Source organism: Pelophylax lessonae, assembly GCF_965119305.1.
Source record: "Pelophylax lessonae genome assembly, chromosome: 5".
Taxonomy (NCBI): domain Eukaryota; kingdom Metazoa; phylum Chordata; class Amphibia; order Anura; family Ranidae; genus Pelophylax; species Pelophylax lessonae.
Genome location: NC_138772.1, coordinates 54,267,503 through 54,288,102, shown reverse-complemented (window position 1 = coordinate 54,288,102; position 20,600 = coordinate 54,267,503). Strand labels below are relative to the sequence as shown.

The 20,600-nt window shown below is 43.3% G+C and overlaps 1 protein-coding gene across 1 annotated transcript in view; it reads right to left on the bottom strand.

Moving 5' to 3' along the window:
* Positions 1-3,751: 3,751 nt before the first annotated feature.
* CDK6 (cyclin dependent kinase 6) overlaps positions 3,752-20,600 on the bottom strand; it is a 323,198-nt gene continuing 306,349 nt past the window's right edge. The window contains exons 6-8 of the mRNA XM_082257809.1: positions 12,531-12,581; positions 6,742-6,877; positions 3,752-4,636 (exon numbers count right to left, since the gene is read on the bottom strand). Coding sequence (XP_082113935.1) covers positions 4,475-4,636; positions 6,742-6,877; positions 12,531-12,581 — 349 coding nt within the window. The 3' untranslated portion in view covers positions 3,752-4,474. The remainder of the gene's footprint in view (positions 4,637-6,741; positions 6,878-12,530; positions 12,582-20,600) is intronic.

Sequence of the window (20,600 nt, the reverse complement as noted above, 5' to 3'; positions counted from 1 at the left end):
TTCTGTACAAGGAAAAAAATATATAACCCCAGCCCTTAATGGAGGGGACCAAACAACATTTGGGGTCTTATGCATCATTTAGGAATTTCATGTGTTGGCTAGAGCATCCAGTCAGCTTCTTCCATGTTTCTTGAGGCTCGTTAGAAAACGAATGTCACTATAAGCAGCACACACAGACTTAGCCAGTAAGACCACAAGCAATGGGCAAAGTGCAATAACCCACATCAACCAATCAGAAATGATCTTAAATTGAGCCTGATCTGGCCTAATATGTTTAGAAAGTAATACTGATGAAGTACAGGGACCTTCAGGGGGCCTGCAGGCACGTGTTGGTTTATCGAATCAGGATGTACAAGGGGTCTCAACTTCTATTCAAGTTATCATCAGCCCAGGAAATACACGGTGTCTCATCTTCTACTCAAGTCATCATTGGCTTAGGAAATACATGGGGTCTCAACTTCTGCTCAAGTCATCATTGGCTTAGGAAATACATGGGGTCTCATCTTCTGCTCAAGTCATCATTGGTTCAGGAAATACATGGGGTCTCAACTTCTGCTCAAGTCATCATTGGCTTAGGAAATACATGTGGTCTCAACTTCTGCTCAAGCCATCATAGGCCCAGTATGTACAAGGGGTCTTGACCTCTGCTCAACTCATCATTGACCCAGTATGTACACAGGGTATTGAGTTCTGCTCACGTCATCACTGGCCCAGGAGATACACGGAGTCTCAACTTCTGCTCATAGCCCCAGTATATAAAAAGGGGTCTTAACTTCTGCCCAAGTCAACATTAGAGTATATGTCTAGCCAAAACTTTTTATATTTTTCGATATAGAAAGGAATGCTTGAAACCCTTGTTATTTTTTTTTTCTAACAGTATGTTGTGGCGATTTCCCTCTTCTTCCTGCCCCAGAGGAACAACAGTACGCGGGAATCTTTCCGAAGTGAGGGAAAATCCACGCTGCTGTCAATAAATTAAGATGATGTCTCCACTTAAAGATTTGCCTTATTCCCATGCACATAGTCGATTTTTGGATTTCCCTTAATCTTCCATCCAATGGTGAGAGAGAGATAGAGATATTACTAAAAAGTCTGTTCCTAGGATCCAATCTATCTTTATCGGGATCCCTGGTCTAGGTTTGATTTTCCTAACTGGTATCTGCATGATGAGCACCAGTGTTGTAGAGCTCTTAGGGCATGCCGATTAGCCTAGTTCTTTGGAAGTAAGGGCAGCTTTATTTTAAATAGAACCAGTCATGGTGGAGCCTATGTAAGCATTTTAATACTTACAATATTACAACTATGTAGACTTATAAAAGCTTTCATTTGCAACCCTTTTTAGCTTTGGTTCTTGAGTCTAACTCTTCAGGATGAAAATTACAGGTTAGGGTCACCTGAGCTCTGACCACTACTGCTATGACACCTAACCTACAATTAAAAAAAAAAAATGGTTTGCAGTCTACTACTGAATCTACATTGACCTACGCATGTGCAGCTCAGCGTTCGTTTCCAGTGCACTGCCACTGTGCCAGAATGACTGACTCCTGTGCACATGTGGGATCACATCATCCACACCAGACAATTAAGAGGCAGAAAACCCAGCATCTGTAGGAAGCCTGGGGAGAGTATGACAGAGTCCAGCGAGGAATGTAAGCGCCCTATCAATGGAAGGTGGTGGTATCTTACGGATCTGCTTTAACCTCAGATACTAGGCTCAGTTTACAAAGTTAAAGTGAAATTAAACCCATCGAAATAACTGTTTCTCCAAAACAGTTATTTTCAAAGCATGCCATGAATGATCACTTTCACATCTGCTTGTGCTTTCAATCATCCTACCATTGAATGGCTAGTGTCATAACTGATCACATGTACAGGACTATGGCAACTTGCAGATCAAACAGAGTCCAAGATGGCAGCTTCCTTGGCTGTGAGGGTTTAGTTTGACTTTAACAAACTAGAATACGTATCATTATTATCAAAAAGGGGACAGTTATTTAAAGTTGGGGGTCAATTAAATTAAAAAATTACAGTCACATGGCTGGTGTTACAGCTGAAAAAAACTCATCAATTTAACGTGGCAGGAATGTAACTGTCACATTGGCTGTGATATTGGTTGAGGCTATCGTCTTATATTCAATGGTATAAAATAGCAGAGTCCTGTAGTTATTTACATTTTTCTCAACCCCAAGCACTCCTATGGGGTAGGACACAGGGTGTAAGGTCAGACAACTGACATGGCAGCAACTGTCAGACTTCAGCTGATCTCTGACCCTTGGGAGACTCAAACAGGGGTATTCAATATAGTACTGACAATACTTTTTCTGATGGCATGGCCTTTTAAAATCGCCTGTGCCAGATAACAAAAATCACTGCCGCCGGCTTTGGTAGCTTTACTGAAATGGGCGACAAATTCAGTTATTTCTTCACACAAAGTGACAATATCGCTATACTTATTTCAAAAATAATTACCTACAGTTGGTAGATAACGAAATTGGAAGTAATTAAGACCAGCTATAATTTGGCATACAGAGATGGGCACAGTGCTTGTCTCTATACGCTAAGTAGCAGAACAGCATGTTTGGTGGTGCCACCCCCACCCCTCCTGTCACTGGTTGTTAAGGATGCTTGTGGTCCAGTGGCGCAATGGTTCAGCACGCTGTACTTATATCGTTGTAAACTCTCTGGGTTGATTTTTACCTATAGGTAAGCCTATAATAAGGCTTACCTATAGGTACAGTAAATACCTCCTAAACGTACACCATTTAGGTATCTTTACTTTAGCAGCAGCTGGTGACATAACTGGCATATGCTCTCTGAAGGAATGGCATACCCGTGCCGTTCCTTTAGAGCTCTGTGCCATGGCCGTGACTCCCAATGCGTATGTCTTTCATTTGTCCAAAGTCTGAGAACCCGGAAGAAAGACCGGGTGAAAATGGAAGCGCTGTGACAGCGTGCCGCTGGAGGGCTTTGTTTTTAGGCAAGTCTGTCATAACGTGCTAGTATGTGGTGCAAACTAGCACATTAGGACTTAAACCACCTGGAGGCCCATTTTTTCATCCTTGGTGTGGTTTACTACCGCTTTAAGGATACTGTCAATTTCACAAGCCACAGGCTCTTAGCAACCAGTGACGCTGACATTGGGTGGAGTCTAATGTGGTGGAAGCTGAGGGCTTAGGTCCTCGCTCCCCTTGTAATTGACAGCAGGCAGTAGACGGATTCTACTCACTAACTGCTGTCAATCTCAAGGGGAGCAGACCTGATGGGGAACTAATGTCTCAGAGAAGGAGCTTAGCTGCACCGCATGGGCACTCTGGGCTCAGTATGCCTCTTCACATGGTGCTAGCCCCAAATTCACACGCCTGTTTCCAACAGGTACTGAATCTGTCGCCCGCAATGACAGGCATGATGGAACTCTTAAGGGTGTCATACACTCTCTTAATTAATTCCCTCGAAAGTTAGTAAATCTAAGGATGCAAATAATACCCTTATGTAAGTAAGCCTGCACAATTCTAATAAATAAAGACTTAAGATTAAAATTCCTACATCAGCCAGGATGTGACTGGTCTTCCATATACTGCCCAAAGACATTGCAAAAAGTTCAACTGTCTGAGGGTGTCCTCAGGTCCAGCCTTAGACATAAAAGATGAGTGCTCGGATCTCCAACCAGTTTGGATTTAGGTAATGGAATAAGGAGAAAGAAGGTATATGCGTCAAGCCAGCCCAGCAACTATTTACCTTCAAGATCTTAATCAAGATTAGATGGAACGGGCAGCCATCATTTCAAGTCTATGGCCACCTTTATATTAATCGGACCACAATCTGTCAGAATACGATTGGTTGCTTTGGCATTTTGCACTTGAAATCTGCACTGCCTTACTAGATAAGCCTGTTCTTTTTCAAAGTCCCAAACCCAAATTGCAAGATATTACTAATTAAATAATTCAAGGCAACCATTTTTAAAATGCACCACACTTGTCTCCACATGTGGGAGAACCAATTTGCTGGCTAAGCCAACATTGATGAGATCAAGTCTGTAAATTCATTATGGTCTATTGACGTCACCAAGGCCTCAAGGTAGCTGCAGTACAATAGTGCACGACAGAGAAGATTTAAACCAAAAATAAAAAAAAAAAAAAAAATGAAGGTTTATCGGACAGCAGCTGTAAGAAGAGTCCATCCTATGTTGGATGCCGGATCAGTCTGTGTTCTACCGGTGTTCTTAAAGTTAAATAAAAAATAAAAAAAAAAAAGGCAGCAAAATTGATCAGCAGCTTTGCTTTAAACTGGAGACAACCCAGACTAAAAAAAAAAAAAAAAAATTTAAATGATAAAAAATAAGCTGCACACAGCTTGCATTGATTGGTTTGTTTGCAGATACACAAGGGATGCTGCAGGTCAGGTGCACAGGATAAGCTGTGTGACACTCAGAACCTCATGGCCACTTGGCCAAGTCTATATTTTGACCTTCCTTGGCTCAGGGATTCTTTGTTTCAGTTGTACTGTTCTCTCCAGCCTTCTGTCCATTGGGCCTGTGACGTTCTGAATGGTCTTTGTGTGTCTGTAAGTCATCAAAGTAAGGATGAGACAGGGCGCTAAATGCGGTCACCCGATTTGCAGGGCCAAATGTCAGACATTTCTGAAAAATAAAACAAAAAAAAAAACAGGTAAGTTTATCTATGAGAAGATGAAGTCTATAATTGCCTTTCTACCTAACTTAGCTCTACTTAAGCCTGCAACTCCTCAGGGGTGTAGCCTAGCTGCCAAGGAGATGTGTTACATGGGAAGGGGGCATAAGACCTAAATAGCCAATACTGGCTTAGTTAAGGAGAAAATTTGGTGACCTTGTACTGTACATATGTTATTTTTTAGCACGGCCAGTTCTTGTGCCGTTTATTGTGAAATCTTCAAACACAAATCACACAATCAGGACACAAAAGAAACTGTTGCTAATTGACACATTTCACACAAACTTTTATGATTAAGCACAAAGTTTGCGTAAGATGTGTCAACTGCCAACGCTATTTTTTTTATTTTGCCGTGGGGTTTCCCTCCAAATCCATAGCAGCCCCGAAGGGCCTAATATGAATTTTGGGGGGAATCCCACGCTGTTTTTTTCACAAATTTTTTAGCTGGCAATTCTTTTTTCTACATTCAGCTGTCTGCGGGGAACCCCACTGATAGCAGATGACTCATTGGATATTAACCACTTCCCGCCTGCCATATAGCAGAATGACTGCCGCAAAGTGGTTAAGTTATCCTGATTGGGCATCATATGATGTCCAGCTGGATAAGCCGATCGGTGGTTCGGTAAGTCATTCTGACACACTGGATCTCCGATCCCGGTAAAGAGCCTATGATGTAGGCTCTTTATCATGTGATCAGCTGTGACCAATCACACCTGGTCACATCGTAACCAAGAAGTGCCGTTTATCAGCTTTCCTCAATTCGCACTGAGAAGGCACAAATAGAGGAGAGCCGATCGGCGGCTCTCCTGACAGGGGGGGTCTGCGCTGATAATCAGGGCATTGATTATCAGTGCAGACCCATCAGGAATGCCCACTGGAGCCTACCAGGGGTGCCAACCAATGCCACTAGGGATGCCAACCTGTGGCCACCAGGAATGCCAATCAGTGCTCAAGGAGCCTATTATGGATGCCAATCAATGTCCATTAGTAATGCCTGTCATTGTCTCCTCATCAGTGCTGCCTAATAGTGCCATATATCAGTGCCCATCAGTGCCGCCCATCAGTACCCATCAGTGCCACCTATCGGTGCCCATCAGTGCTGCCCATGAGTGTCTATCAGAGCCACCTATCAGTGCCAATCATTTTTGTACACCTGTGCCACCTATCGGTGCCCTTCAGTGCTGCATATTAGTGCCTCATCATCAGTGCCGCCTCATCAGTACCCATCAGTGCTCGTCAGTGCAGCCTCATCAGTACTCGTCAGTGCAGCCTCATCAGTGCTCGTCAGTGCAGGAGAAAACTTACTTATTTACAAAATTTTATAACATAAACGAAGAAAAACGTTTTTTTTTTTCAAAATTTTGGGTGTTTTTTTATTTGTTTAGCAAAAAAGAAAAAACCCAGTAGTGATCAAATACCACCAAAATGTGACAGCGATAAAAGCTGAAAATTGGCCTGGAAAGGAGGGGGGTGAAAGTGCCTGGTATTGAAGTAGTTGAGGACGCAGCGAACGACATCTCAGTCCACTCCTTAGCAACCAGCTATATATACAGTGTTTTTAAAGAGGAAAAATAAAATAGAAAACGCATCAAAAATGCAACATTTACATTTCTGGCGCGACTCCATTGAAGTCTATTACACTGAAAACGCAATCTGCTGTGAGAAAAAAAATCCCCAACCCTTTCTACAAATGCACCAGTGGAAAAAAACGCATAGATGTGAACGTGTACCATAGGAAACCATGTTAAATGGACTGAAGTGCATTTCTGCAAATTGCCAAATGCACCAAAAAGCACATGGGTGTAAATTGTAGGGTTGCACTGAAATGGAACTAAATAATGCAGACTTGCAATCTTTACATTTTACTGGTAAACCCTAATCCTGTGATCAGGTGCTGGTGACCCAGGGAAATTAGGATGAGCGTCTGTGTCCGTGTAGCCACTGTGTAGCCATAGACGGGTTAGAGCGTCCATGTGAATGAGTCCTAAAAATAAAGTTTCAATTTAGGATGAAATGCTTTCTTATAGACAAATTTTGAATAAGCTTGTAAACTTACAATAAGTAAATCTTTGCCAAGTTCATCAATGTCCGGAACAACGTCTTCTAAGGGCTTCCGATGACGGAAATGGAAGGCGGTTTGTGGGATGGCAACTTCACTAGGCCACTCCTCTTCATCCGGGAGACCAATGACACTGGAAGGAGAAGACGACACAATGTGACTACATGTGAACCTATTATGGCTTACCTATGTTAGCCACTGATACCTTTCTTCCATATACAGTGAGATTTAAAGGGTAACTCCACATTGTGGGGGAAAAAATAGCAAATTAAAAAAACAATAAAGCGCATACAATTGCGACACACGTCATATTGTAATTAAATGTCATTAAAAATTTTCTTTCCTTTTCAATCTGCAGCCGCTGTAATTTTCTGTAAAATGCAATATCGCCACCTAGAGGCATTCTGTACACAGATGGTGTACAGAACGCCCCCCAGAAATGTAATTTCCTACATTGTGTGATTGGCTCACTGATTTTCCCAGAAGTCTGCATTAACCACTTTAAGACCAGAACTATTTTTTACACTTGGCGTTTACAAGCTAAAATCAGGTTTTTTTGGTAGAAAACTACTTAGAACCCCCAAACATTATATATATATATTTTTTTTAGCAGAGACCCTAGAGAATAAAATGGAGATCGTTGCAATATTTTTTATCACACCGTATTTGCGCAGCGGTCTTCCAAACGCAATTTTTTTTTGGAAAAATTTCACTTTTTTAAATTAAAAAATAAGAAAACAGTAAAGTTAGCCCAATTTTTTTCAATAATGTGAAAGATAATGAATGTTACGTCGAGTAAATAGATACCCAACATGTCATGTTTCAAAACTCGCGGAATGGCGACAAACTTTGGTACTTTAAAATCCCATAGGCGACACTTTAAAAAATTCTACAGGTTACCAGTTTAGAGTTACAGAGGGGGTCTAGGGCTCACATTATTGCTCTCACTCTAATGGTCGGGGAGATACCTCACATGTGTGGTTTGAACCATATGTGGGCGGGGCTTCTGTATGCGCTCGCTTCTGCGTAAATTCATTCCACACTGGTGTGGGGGTTCCCTGGTGGGGGGCATTTCCAAATTGGAAATGGCCTTGATACATAGGCTTAAGACCTATGTACCCTATGGGTTAAATGTGGATGTTGATGTCAACGCCTTCATTGACAACTCTTAAATTTTCATCCATTTATTGTTATACTCCTGTTGATTAATTAATATTCAATACCCTACTATTGTGAACTTGGTTTGATTCCCAAGTTGGCATGGTTATAAATATTATAATGTTCGATTTCCCTATGGTAGATCAATATAAGATTTGATTTAGTTTTTATTCATATATCTGTATTTTTTGCTACATTTGTAGTGGACTGGTTTGTTCTTATAGGTTCACTTCAATATTAATATAATTTATTTGTTTTAAATTTTTATTAACTTCCCTTAGAATGTCTCCATATGACGTTTTATTTTACCTGGGAGACATTGTATTCCATTTGCATTACAAATTTTATCAGTGCTTTCTATTTAAGAGTTAATTTTGCCTTTTTTTTCCATTACTGGCAAGGTTAATATCTAGTTGAGTCAGATTCCCCTTTCCAAAATGGCCAATTAGTCACATAACCACTTGTGATTCAAACCGAGGCTTGGTTTTGTGGCCGCTCTAGTATTTAATGCGGTGAGTCAGCACGCCACCCGTGCCCCAGGACGTCATCTGTGACAAAACATGCTGGGTTAGTGACGTGCTGACGTCACCACGCTCTTACAATCTCTGAAGGACAGGTGTCAAGCTGCAGCCGGCCGGCTTTACTTACGATTTAAATCCTTTTAACGTCCATTCACATGTAAGTGCAATATGTTATGATCCTTTTCAATAAATGACAGTTTTACACTATGGTGCATTTCCCATCTTTTATGGGTATGTACATCCTATTGCCCTGTGAGCTCGGAGGGACCATTACGGGTGAGTGGCTGTGATCCCCTGCTTGTATTCAACAATCTGGTGGAGTGTACAAGTGTCTTTGACCCTTGTTGTCAAATGACTCTGGTAAGCAGTTATTTTTACCGGTGGTGGATATCTCTTAATTGGTGGTGGTTATCCGATAATCCATAGTCTCACACTGTGTCTCCATACGGAAGAATCATCTTTTTGGAGTGTCACTGGTTATGCTATAAACTTTCACCTTTATACTAGTACACAGTATCATACTGTGTCTATACTTTTCTATCTTTGGACTGTCACAAGTGGTTTATCATTGCTGTTTATATATCACCTTTTTTTACATGTGTTGTGTTTGTCACTATACACAATTTTTCATTGCAATTTTAGCGCAACTATTTTTGGTATTTTTGGCCTGCACAGAAGCCTGACCTCAACCTAACACCTATTAAGTGAAATGCCAAATGTGAGCAAGGTCTTTTCATCCAATATCAGTAAATGACCTCACAGATGGGGCACAAATTTGCACAAACACCAAAATCTTATGAGAAGGGTGGAGACTGTTATAGCCACAAGGAGGGAGGACCAATTATATAGTTTTGGAACTAAATGTCAAATAAGCTCATATAAAGTGCATTCGGAAAGTATTCACAGCGCTTCACTTTTTCCAAATTTTGTTATGTTACAGCCTTATTCCAAAATGGATTAAATTCATTATTTTCCTCATAATTCTACAAACATGAAAGAAGTTTGAAATCTTCACAAATTTATTAAAAATTAAAACCAAAAAAATCACATGTACATAAGTATTCATAGACTTTGCCATGACATTCAAAATTGAGCTCAGGTGCATCCTGTTCCCACTGATCATCCTTGAGATGTTCCTAAAACTTGGAGTCCACCTGTGGTAAATTCAGTTGATTGGACATGGTTTGGAAAGGCACACACCTATCTAAATAAGGTCCCACATTTAACAGTGCATGTCAGAGCACAAACCAAGCCACGAAGTCCAAGTAATTGTCTGTAGACCGCCTAGATAGGATTGTATCAAGGCACAGATCTGGGGAAGGGTACATAAAAATGTCTGCAGCATTGAAGGTCCCAAAGAGCACAGTGGCCTCCATCATCCATGAATGGAAGAAGTTTAGTACCACCAGGACTATTCCTACAGTGGGCCGCCTGGCGAAACTGAGTGATCAGGGGAGAAGGGCCTTAGTCAGGGAGGTGACCAAGAACCCGATGGTAACTCTAACAGAGCTCCAATGTTTCTCTGTGAAGAGAGGTGAACCTTCCAGAAGAACAACCATCTCTGCAGCACTCTACCAACCAGGCCTGTATTGTAGAGGGACCAGATGGAAGCCACTCCTCAGTAAACGGCACATGACAGCCCACCTGGAGTTTGCCAAAAGGCACTTGAAGGACTCTGACCATGAGAAACAAAATTCTCTGGTCTGATGAAATAAGGATTGAGTGGTTTGGCCTGAATGGCAAGCATCATGTCTGGAGGAAACTAGGCACCACTAATGGCGCTTTTCCACTGCATGGAACCAAATGGTTCGGCTCGGTTTTGCACTTTTCCACTGCATGGTACCACATGGTACGGTGTTGGAATGGTTCGGTCCGGTACGGTACGGGGCGCTTTTCCACTACATGGAACCGAACGGTACGGCTCGCTTAAACAGTACCACCTCGGTTGTGGTTACAAGAGGGCCGTACCGGTACCATATCCCACAATCCTTTGCATGCAGCCTTGACTGTTTGTCACTACTAGCCACTGATTGGTCAGAGAATCGTTGTTATCGCACCCACTTACTACTTTAGTGGAAAAGCAAACTGTACCGAACCGTTCCAACACCGTACCATGCGGTACCTTGCAGTGGAAAACCAAACCGAGCCAAGCAGGGCCGAGTGGAGCCGAGTTGGTACTTGCAGTGGAAAAGTGCCATAAGCACCTGGTCTATACCATCCCTACAGTGATGCATGGTGGTGGCAGCATCATGCTTTGGGGATGTTTTTAAGTGGCTTGAACTGGGAGACAAGCCAGGATCAAGGAAAAAATGAATTCAGCAATGTACAGAGACATCCTTGATGAAATCCTGCTCTAGATAACTCTGGACCTCAGACTGGGGCGAAGGCCCAACTTCCAACAGGACAACAGCCCTAAGCACACAGTCAAGATAACAACGGAGTGGCTACAGGACAACTCTGTGAATGTCCTTGAGTGGCCCAGCCAGCGGCCAGATTTGAACCCGATTGAACATCTCTGGAGAGATCTGAAATTGGCTGTGTACTAAGGCTCTCTATCCAACCTGATGGAGCTATAGAGGTCCTGCAAAAAAGAATGGGAGAAACTGCCCAAAAATAGGTTTGCCAAGCTTGTAGCATCATACTCAAAAAGACTTGAGGCTGTAATTGGTGCCAAAGATGCTTCAACAAAGTACTTCAACATGGGATGTTTTTTATTTTTAATAAATTTGCAAAGATTTCAAACAAACTTCTTTCACATTGTCATTATGGGATATTGTTTGTAGAATTTTTAGGAAAATAATGAATTTAATCAATTTTGGAATAAGGCTGTAACATAACAAGTTGTGGAAAAAGTGAAGCACTGTAAATACTTTCCGAACGCACTGTAGGTGTAATAATCAGGAGCCCTCAGACCTCAGCCCTCAGACATATAGTATATGTCTTCCAAGGGATAGGCCATCTTTGTAGCTCACTATTAGCCAGCTGAGTCTTGCATAACCAGTCTGACATTAGAACTTACCACTGTTGTTAAAGTGCTTGCAAGGGCTCAAGGTTTTTACCTTCTGTGTGCAGCAGCCCCCCCCCCCCCCCCTAATATTTACCTGAGCCCCATCTCAATCCAGTGATGTGCAGAAGAGCAGGGGCTCTCCCGGGGTCTCTTCCTTCTCATTGGCTGAGACACCAGCAGGAGCCATATGCTACCATTACAGTTTATCAAGGCCAGTGAGCCAATGAGGAGAGAGCGGGCGGATCTGAGCTGTGCTCCATGTGTGAATGGACACAGAGAGGAGCAAACCTGCACAAGTGCCCCCATAGCAAGCTGCTTGCTATGGAGGCACTCGGCAAGAGGAAGGGGCCAGAGGTGCTGGCGGCGAACCCAAGAAGGGGAGGATTGGGGCTGCTCTGTGCAAAACCACTGCACAGAGCAGGTAAGTATGGCATGTTTGTTATTTAAAAAAAAAAAAAAATCTGCCTTTAATATCACTTTAATGTTTTCCAGCAGGGGTGAAGTGCAAAATTAGAACCAAAATATCTGATGAGTTCCTTGGGAATTCATTGAGAATTGCTACTACATCTATCCAACCAGGTATTGATGCGTTTATCAAAAACAATGTCACATATTGCACTAGTTATATGTTGCCCTCTTTTTTTTTTATAATTAAAAATATTGCAAAAAAAAAATAAATGAAGTTTTATTAGTCAGATGGGTACATTATATATATCAGTGATCGTTAGCTTGTGATCTTCCAGACTTATTCTGATCAGCAGCTATCCCTATTATTGGTGTATTTTATGTGCGGCCCAAGACAATTCCTCTTCTTCCAATGTGGCCCAGGAAGGTGAAAAGTTTGGACACCCCTGATTTACAGGCTTCCCTCCTTATTACAATAAATAGATATACATTATTACTCTGGATGATGCGTCTCATCTCTCTTTGTAATGTGTTCTAAGGAGTGTACACTAGAGGGAGATAGAGCTCCACATACCGTACAGCGTGGTGCCACTCGTGGGTTTATTTCATACAGTGCAAATAAAAACGTGTACTCAGTATGTACAAACTTATCAGATTTGAATGTTTTTGGTAAACAGATAATTGTATTGACTTACTCAAATATTTTTTCTAGCTGATCCACGTCTGAGGTTCCACAAAACAGGGGCCTTGAAGAAGAACATAACACAGCATTATATTTAGTCAACATTCTGATATGTTGGCAACAATCTACATTTTTATTGTATATAAAAAGTTTACATACTTAAAGCTGAACTCTAGGAAAAATCTGCAGTTCTGCAGAGAAACCAATCAGCTTCTAACTTCAGCTTCCTTAATTAAACTGCAGCAATAAAACCTGGAATATGATTGGTTTCTAAGCAGAAGTGCACCTCATTTTGCACTCTCCAATTTTAGTGAATACTCCCCTTTTGTGTGCTCCAAATGTCTTGGCAAACCCAGATCTGACCTTGTAAAAGTGTCAGTGACATCATAGCTGTGCTGAACATAGCCTGTGCAGAGCTGTGGGAGGGACCCAGCATGCCCCACCCACTACAGGCTGCCTGCAGAAAACTACAGGGGGGCGGAGACATGACCAGTCACCATACACAAGGAGAAAGAACAGCAGTAACTGGTCTTTTACAATGGTTTTATTATACAGATCTGGAAGAACTACACAAAGGAAACTAAGGGGTTGATTTACTAAAACTGGGGGGAGTACAAAATCTAGTGCGGCTCTGCATAGAAACCAATCAGCTTCCAGGTTTTATTGTCAAAGCCTAATTGAACAAGCTGAAGTTTGAATCTGATTGGCTACCATGCACAGCTGCACCAGATTTAGCACTTTCTAGTTTTAGTAAATCAACCCCTAATGGTCAGCGGTTGCGGTCGAAGAGCAGGAGCAACAGCAGTAGAGAGGCTGCCACCAACCAGCTAGGTAAGTACACAAGCAGGTCACCCTGGTAGATGACGCAGGCTCTCCCGAGGTGTGGGGTTCAAGCACTAACTGGTGTTCACCAGAGCTCCTGATGGTGGAGATAGGGTTTGCTGCGTGTGAATACCAGGTCGCGGTCCTTGGGATCGCTCCATAAGGAGGTGAGCAAGCCAGGTTCCAGTAGCAGATATAGCAGGTACAGATTAGGCAGAAGCATAGTCAGTAAACAAGCCAAAGGTTGGTAACAAGTGGTTGCAGGTTGGGAACAAACAGAAGTGTAGTCGAGGAACAAGCTAAAGTTCAGTAATGAATGACAGCGAAGATACAGGGCGGCAGCAGGAGTGACAAGAGCGAGATAATGACTCAAGAGAGAGCACAATAATATGGCAAACAGGAAGTACAAAGGCATGGCTTAAATCATTGAAGTTCATTGGATGAGCAAAGAGTTCAAGGCTCAAGGCAAGATTATCCAAGGAATTGTCCAAGGAGCTGTCCAGCATCTCTGGTGTCTCAGCAAGAAGAGAAACCGCCAGGCACAGCAGAGGTTGCAGGTTCTTACACTAAGATTCAAGTTAGAATACACATGGCTCTTCTATTCAGTCAATATCAGGTTATCCCAGAGATCCAAAGAAACAGTGCAGCAGTAGCAGATGTAGCTGCAGCTTCAGCTACTGAACCTTATAAACAGGCTTTTTACAACAGATAGATAGATGCAGGAAAATGAGACAAAAGCTCCACTTGCTTGCTTAAAAAATACATTTGCACATTATATTCTATTATCTGACCATTATTTATTTATTTTTTTTAATGACAAATCATATTATGTGAAGAAAATACATGTAAAACCATGTGAGTTTTTCTTCGAACAGTAATTTGAATGAATAAAACCTATCACCAGCAGTTTCTGCCAACACGGTGCTTTGATACTAGGGTGCCTTCACATCAATATAGCCTTACAAGACAATTCATATTTCTCTGCCTGTAGCAATCTGGAATAACTAAACACTGGGGTTTACTAAAAGAAAACAGACTAGAAGTGCGGTTGCTTCTGAAATTCATAAATGAGGTAAAGCTTCCCTTTGCAAAGAATTAGGGCTGAAAGAGCTAATCGATTATAATCGATTATGAAAATAGTTGTCAACTATTTTCATAATCGATTAGTTGGTCAGCCGATTGGTTGGCCTGCATACAGAATGCATTATTTGTTTACATATTAGAAAATAGAGTGCAGCACACACATACGGCTCCGTACACCGTTCATACATGTCAGTATTCACAGTGCAGCACACATACAGCTCCGTACACCATTCATACATGTCAGTATTCACAGTGCAGCACACATACAGCTCCGTACACCGTTCATACATGTCAGTATTCACAGTGCAGCACACATACAGCTCAGTACACCATTCATACATGTCAGTATTCACAGTGCAGCACACATACAGCTCAGTACACCCATTCATACAATGGCTTAGGCGCAATGCCTTGTGGGACATGTAGTCCTGGGCAGGAGAAGGAAGTGAGGAATTCTAAAGGCAGAAGTTTTTTTTGTTACCTTGCTATAGGAGCACCCTATACTATACTTTGCGGCTTGCTATAGGGGCACCCTATACTATGCTTTGCGGCTTGCTCTAGGGGCACCCTATACTATACTTTGCCGCTTGCTCTAGGGGCACCCTATACTATACTTTGCGGCTTGCTATAGGGACACTCTATACTATACTTTACGGCTTGCTCTAGGGACACTCTATACTATACTTTGCGGCTTGCTCTAGGGACACTCTATACTATACTTTGCGGCTTGCTCTAGGGACACTCTATACTATACTTTGCGGCTTGCTCTAGGGACATTCTATACTATACTTTGCGGCTTGCTCTAGGGACACTCTATACTATACTTTGCGGCTTGCTCTAGGGACACTCTATACTATACTTTGCGGCTTGCTCTAGGGACACTCTATACTATACTTTGCGGCTTGCTCTAGGGACACTCTATACTATACTTTGCGACTTGCTCTAGGGACACTCTATACTATACTTTGCGACTTGCTATAGGGACACTCTATACTATACTTTGCAACTTGCTCTAGGGACACTCTATACTATACTTTGCGACTTGCTATAGGGACACTCTATACTATACTTTGCGGCTTGCTCTAGGGACACTCTATACTATACTTTGCGACTTGCTATAGGGACACTCTATATTATATTTTGCGGCTTGATATAGGGGCACCCTATACTATACTTTGCGGCTTGCTCTAGGGACACTCTATACTATACTTTGCGGCTTGCTATAGGGACACTATACTATATTTTGCGGCTTGCTATAAGGGCACTCTGAAGGCAGGAGTAGACAGAAGCGCAGGTAGGGGCCCCAAAACAGGATCTGAAGGTAATCTTATCTTTGCAGTCTAATGCATCTCTTGCAAAATTAACCAAATATGGTAATCTTTATGTTCATAGATCTTACCATTTTGGTGGTGTAGAACCTGGGCTACAGCCCAACAAGAACACAGCAACCCCTTTCATCCCTACTGTATTGTAACAGTTAATGCAGTCAGCACAAAGCAGATGATTCTGGATCCTGCTCTGCAGAGCTGAATGAAGATACAGAGCAAGTCTTGGGTGGCAAAAAAACTTTCCTACATACCCCCTGCAGGATAGAATCCACCAATTCCCCCATAGCGTGCTGTGGATTTATACATTTACAGTGGGGCACTAAGTATGGAGATGCACAGCTGGAGAGGACCCACAGGAGAAGACATGCCGGTGGAAGTGGAGGTACTCTAATCTCAGTAAACTGTAAACTGCTGTGACTTTGTGGAATTTCTCTGCTAGGGGACACTAAAGTGGGGGAGAGGATGCCACAGCTGGAGAGAACATAGGCTGGGAGAAGGAGGGTTCTCTAACCCCAGTAGCTACATCACAGGTCAGTTTAAACCAAGCTCCTGGCAACTATAACACCAAGAAATTTCTGAGCTATTCTGGGCTGTTGATTCAACCTAAAACTGTATTAAAAGGCTAGCTATCCCTTATTATGATACAATCACAGATGTCTGTTCTTTCAGGAGGCCCTGGCACAGAATTTCTGTGGAATCCATGTGAATATTTCACGCGTGCCTAAAATGATGCAAAATGTTGGTTCTCTACCAATAACCCAACATGTCGTCACCCTTCGGTCTTTGATCATCTTCCGTGGCAGAAATCCAAAATAATATTCTCACGGCCTCAGGTAGACGGCCATGACATGGCCAACCTCCCGTTTATCTCTGCAGGGTGATTCTTTCCAGAAATTGGAGGCGCACTGTATGATGATACAACAGCTTCTTGAAAAGCGTCCAAATTTTCAGCAGACACCCGCTGTACAGCTCTCAGCCAGATATGTACTGATTGAGACCATCTGGCAAAGAGAAAAGAATGGACGCTAGAAATTATATTGCTGTTTATAAGACAAGAGTGATCATTCTTAAGCCTTGTACACACGCACCGATTGTTGGCCGACCGATCGGCCGACTTTTGTCCAGTTGTTGTGTTGGTTGAAATGTGCTCTAGACTGCACACAAATTTTATCGGCCAACAACAACCAACTTCAGAAGTGATGTCATGTGATGGTTTACTTTCCATGTGTTTTTTCTTCTCTGAGCATGCCCAGTCTTACTCATCTGATTTTTGTCGGCCGAAATCTGTACTGACTGACGAACAATCGGCTGTTCTGTTGATGGCCAACAAAAATTTTATAGCCTGCACACCAGATTTTGTTCGGCCGAAAAGTCGGAGTCGGTTGTCGGAAGCATCATACTAACAAGACGATAATCGGCCGATCGTACGTTGGCCGAAAATTTACGGTCATCAATCGGTGCGTGTGTACGAGGCTTTATGGTCTGGTTGGTTGGTGGTGGGTTGGGTTAATGGTGCCTACAGACATTAGATAGAGAAGCGTTAGAGGAAAAGTTGGATTCCATCTAACACCAATGCTCCCACACTTTTCTAAGTGTTCATGGTCTCCCTTTCCTGTTAATCTATCACCCAAAACATTTCTTTCCCTGCTTCCTACTCTCTACCTCTGATGTAACCTTCACCTCCCAATGCATCTCCTACTCCACCCCCCTTCACTGCTCATCTCATTATAACTCTTGGACTATTTCTCACCCTACTTGCTTCACTGCTAACCTCGCCACTGCACTTGGTCCCTTTGTTACCTTGCTCTCCACTCTCACTACTTGTGATTTCACCAACTCCTGGCCTGTGGGTAGGTGCAGCATGATACAACGGACAGAAAACACACAGTCCAAGAGTCAGAGTGCAATTTCAAGAATATACTATAACAAAATCTAGCAAAAACAAACAGGCCCGGCGAGAAAACAACCCGACCAGGAGCACTCACAAGTTGTGACAGCAAAGCGGCAGTAGAGTAATGGACCACAGGAGCCATCAGTGTTTATCTTGGGGAAAAGAATGCAGCCTGGTTGGTCTGCACCCAATTGTAGAGGCTTCCAGGAAGGATGGTGTGTCCCTGCACTTTCCCTACTCCTCTGGAACTTTTCGCTGATGCTACGTGCTGTCCCTGAGAGAGAGGTGACCTGTCCCTACTCTAGAAAAATGCGCACCAAACACGGGAGCCAGGGTCCTAAATAGACTCTGCCTGACCCAAGATGGCCCCCGAAAGTCACATGGAGTGTCAGCATCCAATTGGATAGCTGCGTCCCTGTGACTGAGAAAACTATAGAGGAACTAGGTTTCTCTCGCCTTCTTCCACCACCTGCATTGCCGCTGGGGACCAGCGCCATTTGCAGTGGAGAAAGTTGACTGCACTTACCTATAGGCCCATCTACCTTCCCACTATGACCTTACTTTAGCTTCTAGTCCCACTCTGCTGCAGGTCTCAGCCGAGCACCTTGTCCATTTAGCACTCTTCTTTTTACCCCAAGCTATTAATTTCACCCTAGCTTCCAGTTTTGTTTCTCATCCTGATCCCCAGTCTCTCTCTGCTGTTGGCTCCCATTACAACTCTACCACACTTTACCACTCCTGCTACTTCTTACCCCACTCCCCCACTGATGCTAGTATCCCCCCCCCCACCCCCAGTGCATTTCTCACACCACTCCCCTGATTTTACCCTTGATGCTAGTCCAATTTCCATTTACACTTCCCCGCCTCATGATATTCCCCTTTTACTGCTGATCTCACCCCACATCTGACCCAGTACAAGTAAATAGGTCATGAGTTTTGGCTTCCCTTTTTGCATGCTTGCTCCAGGTCAGTGACTTAGTAAGTACTGAAGCTAGAGATTCCCAGGCAATTAGTATTTAGAGAAAGGAGGTAAGCAATGGCAGCCTTCATATTTTCTCATAATAAAAGGATCCTTGAACCCTTTTCCACCTGCACGTTCCTTTAAGCAGTTCAGAATGCCCATGCAACAACAGCTTCTATGGAATGCCCATGTGACCACTGTCACTGTGGTCACCTGTTCGGATGCCGATCCTGCCAGGTACAGAACGCTAGCCTGGTCTGGGAGTAGTCTTTGAGTAGTCTTCACGCCCCTGAAGAAGTCTAACATTGGACGAAACGCCGTGTAGGGCAGGACCTGTGATGCGGGACGTCACTATGGAGTGAAGCAGCGGTCATCTCGTTAGCGGTCAAACATTTCTGGCAGATAAGCTCTTTTTACTCTTATTACCTGTAAGCATTTATTTGGCATAAGGAAATTAAATGGTGGTTCATTAGGTGTTGCACTATGGTTTTCTTTTTTGCTTTTTTCTGGTATATATGAGTGATCAGTCTGCCTTGTACCATCTGTATGGAGTCGCACCTAATTGGCTTGATCCTGGAATCGCTGAGGATTTCTGGAGGAGCAGTTTGGTGGAACCTTTGAGCCTTCTTTTATTAGTGGGACGGTAAGCGGCAGTGTGATTGGGGTTGCTCCCTCTCTCTGGTGGTGGTGGCACTTCAAAGAGACCAATCAGCTGGACCCTACCTATACCTGGACTTTTTATATAGAGCTGCTTTTCAATTTTATACTGTTTTTATGTTTTATCCAGCATATGTGCAGCAGCTGTTTTATATTTAATAGACTCCCCAAGCGCAGTTTTTTGTTTCATTTTTTTAAACCCTAGGAAGGAACCACTGACAAGGGCACCACATTATCTCTGTGAACCACCAGATAAGGGGAATGACAAGATAAGGCTGCCAGCTCGAAAACACCCTGCGTGCGGAAGTAGTTGGCACCAAGAAGGTTACCTTCTGGGACAATGTGAGCAGAGGAATCTCGCAAATTATTTCAAAAGGTGGTTTCTGAAGAACCGACAGTACCAAATTGAGATCTCACAGAGGCAACAGAGACCGCACAAGTGGAGCCAAGTGGGGAACCCCCTGAACAAAGGAGTGAACGAAGGAATGCATAGCCAAAGGACGTTGAAAGAAAATCGCCATGGCCGAAACTTGGCCCTTGATGGTACCCAGGGCCAGGTGCTGTCCCACACCTCTTTGGAGGAATGCCAAAATGCGAGCCACCAAAAAAGAAAGTGGGGAAACCCCAAGAGACTCACACCAAGCAATGCATGCTTTTGAAACAGGATGATAAATCTTCCTAGAGGTAGATTTTCTAGTCTTTAACAGCATGGGAATCACAGAGTCCGACAACCCCCTACCCTTCAGCACCTGGCTTTCAACAACCAAGCCGTTAAAGCCAACGACTGAAAAGCAGGGTGGAAGATCGGCCCTTGGACCAACAGCTCATTTTGAGAGGGAGTCACCAAGGGACATCGGCGACCAGCCATACTAGATCTGTGTACCAAGACCTAGTGAGGTCAGTCTGGGGCCACAAGGATGATCGGAATTCCTTCTGCCTCGATCCTCTATAGAAGTCTTGGCAGAAGATTCAGAGGAAGAAAGGCGTATATTAAAAGGCACTGGCTCCAAGGATCCACCAGTGCGCCCGTGGCGTTGGCTAGAGGATCTCGAGACCTTGCCACGATATCTGAACCTTCCTGTTGAGACGAGAGGTCAACAGGTCAACCTTGGGAGTTCCCCACCGGAGACACAGCTAGAGAAACATCTCTGGATGAAGAGACCACTCCAAGACCTGTCGAATGAGGTAATCCGCCTGCCAATTTTCAACCCCCGGAATATGCAGGGCAGAGAGAGCTGAAATGAAACGTTCCGCCCACCTTAGAATGCCGGCTACTTCTCCAGCCGCAAGGGCACTTTTGTGCCCCCCTTGGTGATTGACATATGCCACAGCCGTGGCATT